This window comes from Nicotiana attenuata, unplaced genomic scaffold, assembly GCF_001879085.1.
Source record: "Nicotiana attenuata strain UT unplaced genomic scaffold, NIATTr2, whole genome shotgun sequence".
Taxonomy (NCBI): Eukaryota; Viridiplantae; Streptophyta; class Magnoliopsida; order Solanales; family Solanaceae; genus Nicotiana; species Nicotiana attenuata.
The window spans coordinates 108,816-114,943 of NW_017673904.1; the positions used below are offsets into that span (position 1 = coordinate 108,816).

At 35.3% G+C, this 6,128-nt stretch overlaps 1 protein-coding gene across 1 annotated transcript; it reads right to left on the reverse strand.

The window, feature by feature from the left end:
* Positions 1-4,326: 4,326 nt before the first annotated feature.
* LOC109217590 (UPF0481 protein At3g47200) lies at positions 4,327-5,911 on the reverse strand. Its single transcript, XM_019381846.1, has one exon. The coding sequence runs from the start codon at positions 5,833-5,835 to the stop codon at positions 4,486-4,488; it is 1,350 nt and encodes a 449-aa protein (XP_019237391.1). The 5' UTR covers positions 5,836-5,911; the 3' UTR covers positions 4,327-4,485.
* Positions 5,912-6,128: the final 217 nt, after the last annotated feature.

A 6,128-nucleotide genomic window follows, 5' to 3' on the forward strand; every position in this document is an offset into this window, starting at 1 on the left:
TAGTCCCAAATACCTCCGGGACTGATAGAATTGGGACAGGTAATAGCATGCAATAAGTAACGAGACTATTCCGCCTTTTAATACCTTAACGGGGTGGGAAAGGGTAGATATAGATATGATGACCACGCGATAACACCACGTGTATAAACGGTTACCTGGTATTGTTTGGGGTGATCCATATTATTTATAAACCTAGGACCCCCCCCTTCCCTTTACTTGTTTAATCTTTCAGAATTTCTTTTTTAAAAAAAAAAAAGAAACTGCTCAATTTTCAGCTTCTTTAACGTTTCTTTTACTTCAATTACTTGCATCAATTACGTGAAAACCTTCCTTTTACTTGTTTATTTTCAGAACTTTAAAATTGCTTTCTTCCCAACTTTCAGCTTCTTTAACTTATTTTGCTTCAGTTGCTTGCAACCTTATGTGAAAACTATCTCGTATTTGCAATTCTTGCTTGTTCACTTGTCATTTGCACTTAAAGTCACAATTGTAGCATGGCGGGGAACCACACTAGTGGATCTTGAGAGGTGCCTAACACCTTCCCCTCGAGATAATTTCAAGCCCTTACCCAATCTCTGGTTTTTCTAAATCAAATTTCTTTAGTGTCCTAATGCACTCAATCATTAGGTGGAGACTCTTCAATTGCAAACCAAATTCCCAAAAGGAAATGAGTTGTCCGCCCAAATGTCATAAACCCGATTTCGCGAGAGAAAGGGGGCATCGACAATGCCCAACTCTAGTCCTAAAAATGATAAGCGGTCGCTGCAAATATAATCCGGTCTAAAAGTCCGGAGTCGAATCCCACAGAGAACTAAGGTTTCACTATAACTGTTCAATATCACTCGGAAGACAAGCTCGAACAATTTCTAAGTTATAATATTAAGATTTTTATATCTAACTAATTAACTAAGAAACTAAAGCAGTAAATTAACAACTAAAGATACTAAGGGTTGGAGATTAAATTTAGGAGGTCTAGAGTTATGATTTCCCCAAATGTTGGAATCCTTCCCGCTTTGATCCCTACAATTTCGCCTATGTATTCTCTACTGATCGTGAGCACTTTAGGTGTCGTAATTCTCTCTCAAGCAACTACAATAATTTACTAGACATATTCTCTCGAACTACGCTAGTTGGCTTTATGTAACCGCTCATTATGACCACGCCAAGGCTTTATTAATACTAAACCCGCCTTTAAACCCGCTGTATTGATTTATCACATACGTTAGGAGTGACGTTGCTCAACAACCACCTAAATATGTATCCTTTCTAAAGCAACACATAATAAATAGTTACAGTCAATCGACGGCTATTCAATCAACTGAAATAAGCACGTAGTTGAACAAATAGACAAATTTAAAGGTTAAATTATATTAAAACATAACAAGAATTCATCCTCCAAGAGGTTCCATCAAAATCCTAGATAACAAATTAGCTATTCATAATAGTATGCAAAAATACAATACTAGAATTCATAACCAATAATGGAAATAGGAAGAAGGAAGTGAAAAATTCGTAGAAGAATTCTCCGCCTTGCTCCTAGTGTGTTCTTGTCTCCTTAGGTCGAATCTCCGGTCTCCTTGGCCTCCTTAGGTTTAAATTATGTCAAAATTATGTTAAAGGTCCTCAAAATACCATGTATATATACCAAGTAGGGTTGTGCCCAAACAATTACACCTTCTCCTATGCGAAAAAGGACACTTTTTCCGGACAGGACGTCCGCGGCTGCGGATTGGACCGCGGACCTGACCGCGGATTTTGGCCATGTTCTGTCCGCGGCTGCGGATCTGATCGCAGAGCACTTGTCGCGCATTTTGCACCCTGTTCTGTTTGGAATTTGAAAAAACGTAAAACATGTAAGTTGTAGCCCTTTGAATTAGCTCCAACCATATATTGTGGTGCCAAAATGGAGTTCTGACCGAAAAGGGATGTGCATTTTACTAGACAGTGTGCAATATGCCTACTCGATTCTTCGTTTCGTTGCTCTATCATCCGTTGATCCCCGAATACGATCCCGACTTAATTCCTTGGGCTTTTACTCAGACTTCAAAGCTCAAACACTTGAATTCATTCCATAACATCTACATAGCTCAAAATCACTCCTACAAGCATAAAACACACAATTAGTGCAAAACACTAGCGATTAAAGCGCAAACTCAACTAAAGTGCAGTAAATTAGAGTGTAATAATCGACTAAAATACGTAATTATAGCCTATCATCAATTAGCAACATTAGATGAAAGACGGAAAGGAAATTTCATGGATGAGGTAGCAAATAAAGCGATGGAATACAAAAAAAATACATAATATTCCAAACATCTAAGCAAAAAAGGAACTTTTTCAATGTATATAGTTGAAATTTATTGAAAACATATAGATAAGTCAATATACAAAATTTGAGGAAGATTGGAGGTGATTTGGACTGGTTTTGTATCAAAATTCGTAATTAAATCGAGTTCAAAAAATTCTTCTGCGGCACATGTATCAAACATGTATCACGCATGTATCTCACACACAAGTATACATAGATATATATGTGATACACAATTGATACAAATATGATACATATGTAATACACAAATGATTCACAGTGTGATACACATATTATTTTTTTTTCGTGTTCAGTTTTTACTTCGAATATTCAATTCAATCCACCTCAAAACTTCACCAAATCATCCCAAAACTCAGATTCAAGCTCCTTAAGATGAACCCAATCTATTCTAATAACACCCACTCAAAAGAAAGTAAAAATTTTACTTTTTTTTCTACAAATAGCTAATTGGCTGATTAATAATATTTTATAAATTGGTCAATTTTTATAATGAGCTACTTATAAATTGACATAGCTGGTAGTTTCCCTTCCAAAATTTCTTAAGTGAATATTTACACTACTGAAAATAAAGTGTGGGCCAAATAAAGTGATGGAATATATTGAGCCAACCCAGATTGTTAAGCTTTGTTTGGCAAATATTGCAGGGAGAAATTCAAAAATAGCCAGATTTACCACTGGCCGTTGAAAAATAGCCAAGTTTCAAAAGTCATCGAAATTTAGCCACTTTAAATCTGAGCGAAAACACTGTTCAAGATCCGAAAAATACGCCCGCAAATTTTACAGGAGTTCCAGCATAAGTATGCTTGAACTCCCGTAAATTTTACGGGAGTTCCAGGATAACTATGCTGGAACTCCCGCAAATTTTACGGGAGTTCAAGCATAATTATGCTGGAACTCCCGCAAATTTTACGGGAGTTCCAGCAAGTATAATTGTCCATTATAATATACTGGAGTTTGGAGCACTGGTGCTCCAGTCTCCTGCAAATTTTACAGGAGTTAGCAAAGTATACCGGTCCAGCATAATATGCTGGAGTTCGTACACAAATGCACCAGAACTCCCGTATATTATACTGGACCGGTCCCTGTTGTAGCAAAATAGTGGATATTTTTCATTGACTTGATAAATGCTGGCTATTTTTCATTGATCAGTGTGAAAACTGGCTATACCATAATATTTTAACAATATTGCAGGCTCGTCTTATACAAGCACTGGGTTTGGGCCATGTGGCTCGTGTGAGAACATGGGCTACGTTTCGTTTGATTCATAAAAGAAAGTAGCACATGAAAACTTTTTCATTTGCTGATTAATGCAACATATAATAATTGTTTCCTTGATTTAGTTCCAATTATGATCTGAATAATTATTTCAATTTTATTTTCCTTAAATTGCTTCATTCCTCCTATGGTCTTCTTTTCGTTTGCAATTTTTCATTAATTCACAGTATAAGCTTGGTTGGTCTCTAATTTACAAGATGGACGGATAAATAGTGTTCATGTTAGTTTAAAGGAAAAAGATTAACAAAGAAATCCATGAGATATTCTATTCCTAATACAGTGAGGGAGATTAACTGTGTGCTATCCATATGATCCGAGTATTTATGCTCATCGAAATGCAGAGAAAGACTGTGTATGCGCCTTTGAAGCTACGAGTAAATGCAGTAAACCGGCCCATAGACGGGCAAAGACACTAAGCTGTGCCCTATGCTATCACTCTGTCATTTCCATACTCGTCTCCCAAACTATTGGGTTTGATACTAGTTATTGAGTTAAAACGGTCCAAAGATACTCTTAACATAGTGTGATATTTTCTGCTTTTGGTCAAGTCCGCTCCGTTTTTCCCAAAAGTTCTCACGCCATTAAGAATATCCAACTCCTTGTAAGTAGAATATTTTTCATTTGTACTTTTCATGTGAGACTTTATTCACACACGTCTAACATATCTAGTAACCATTCAACTGATGAATAATTAATCAGAATTGCCAATAAAGTATTGTAAAATGACAAAACTATCAAAAATATTGAAATCATACACAATTGTTCTCAAAAAGCAAACCAAATTTAAAGACATTACCTAGTTATCTTCTCAAAATTGATGAAACTACTTGACATAAACCAAGCCCACAAATCAAAATTTCAAACTATTTTACAAGCCTGAATCAAGAAGGAGGGTTAACATAACTCAGAATTGCATAAAGAGCCTGTAGAACAGCCAATACCAAAAGAATTAAAGCAGCCAATGCTGAAATAAAAGACCAAGGAGAACTAAAATAAGTATACTTAAAACTAGCCCAATGAACATGCCAACTACTCTTATAATAATCATTCACCTTATTAAACAATTCCAACAAATAACACTCATCAATATCAAACATAACATCCTTCCCAAGATTATTAATGAATGTAGCAACCTCAGCATCTGTCCCAAAATAATTCTCAATTATGTTGCAATCACACAAATATTCAACATCCTTGTATGTGTTTACCAAACAATCTAACAATGTTGCAAAGGTTGTCATATGCTTTGAACAATCAACATGACATTGCTCATATGCCACACAATTTATCAAGAATGAACTCATAAAATCATCTATTGTAATTGTTGGCATTTCAATAAATCCTCTATTGAATTTTATAGACAAGAATGTCTCTTCTTTTCTAGGTTTAAGCTTAATTCCGGCGCGACGAAGCTTGGAAATACATTGTATTACATGTGTAGGTGAATTTCTTCTTTTTTTAGGGTTTTCATCATCTATGAAAATGTAACTTGATCTAAGAAAATCAAGTAAATGTTTGCCTTCAAGATTTCCAAAATTTTCAAGAACTTCATTAGGTCTTTGTAGTGTATAGTTAAAGAAAGTCAAAGCTAATTTGGCTAAAGAAGGAGTTGATTCTTCACCTGGCATTTTGGTAAATTCAAACAAGGATTGGAGTATGAAAAAAGGGATTTGATTCTCGAGTCGGATTAAATCCCTTAAGAAAAAAGGGTATATCCAAGACATCGAGATAAGAGGATCGTCTTTTTCAACAGGAACTACCCCTCCGAATTTACGAAAAAGTTCAATAATAAAACAACCATCAAGAACCAACATTTCTACAAACTCATCTCTATCAAAAAGTATAGCCTCAGAGTAACATTCCCTTGCTCTCATTTCTAGTGGCTGAATAACTTTCAAATAGTCCTCTAAATTAAGATCTTTTTCCTCAGTTCTCTTAAGCAAAGTGCCCAAAAATCTCCACTTGTGTTCTTCAATCATCTTGACATGATCCTTGCCATGGTGATATGGACCAATTGACACTATTTGAGGCTCGTAAGATCGGCCATTGACATTAATGAAACTTTGAGGTACTCGAAAAATACAACAAGAACTCCGACCGGCCGATTCGCTTAGAAGTTGAGGTGGTTGGGAAATTTTTTGTTGCATCAATTCTAGTTGATTCTTGTTTACTTCCCAATTCATTGTGACAACATATTGATCATCTTGGTTTTCAATTGAATAGTTACTCATTTTGATTTTGGGAGAGAAATGTAGATTTTTGAACGTATTTTCTTTGATTAATTGCTAGATATTTATGGAAAAGGACCAATAGGTGCATGGTACGTAAAGTATGTGGGGCGATAGTGTAATGAGCTGGAGAAGAACTATTAGGAACTCAAATAATTGAGGTAGGAGGAATATTTATTAATAGGCAACTAGTTCAGCACCACCAATTATTTTTCTTTAAACTATGAGCAGTTATTTGCTTAACTTTTTTAGTCTAATTTAAACTTTTATTTTAATGTTTGGGGGTGCTTTCACAA

Coding starts and splice junctions, on each gene's coding strand:
- LOC109217590 (XM_019381846.1), bottom strand. CDS start 5,835: ATGAGTAACTATTCAATTGAAAACCAAGATGATCAATATGTTGTCACA.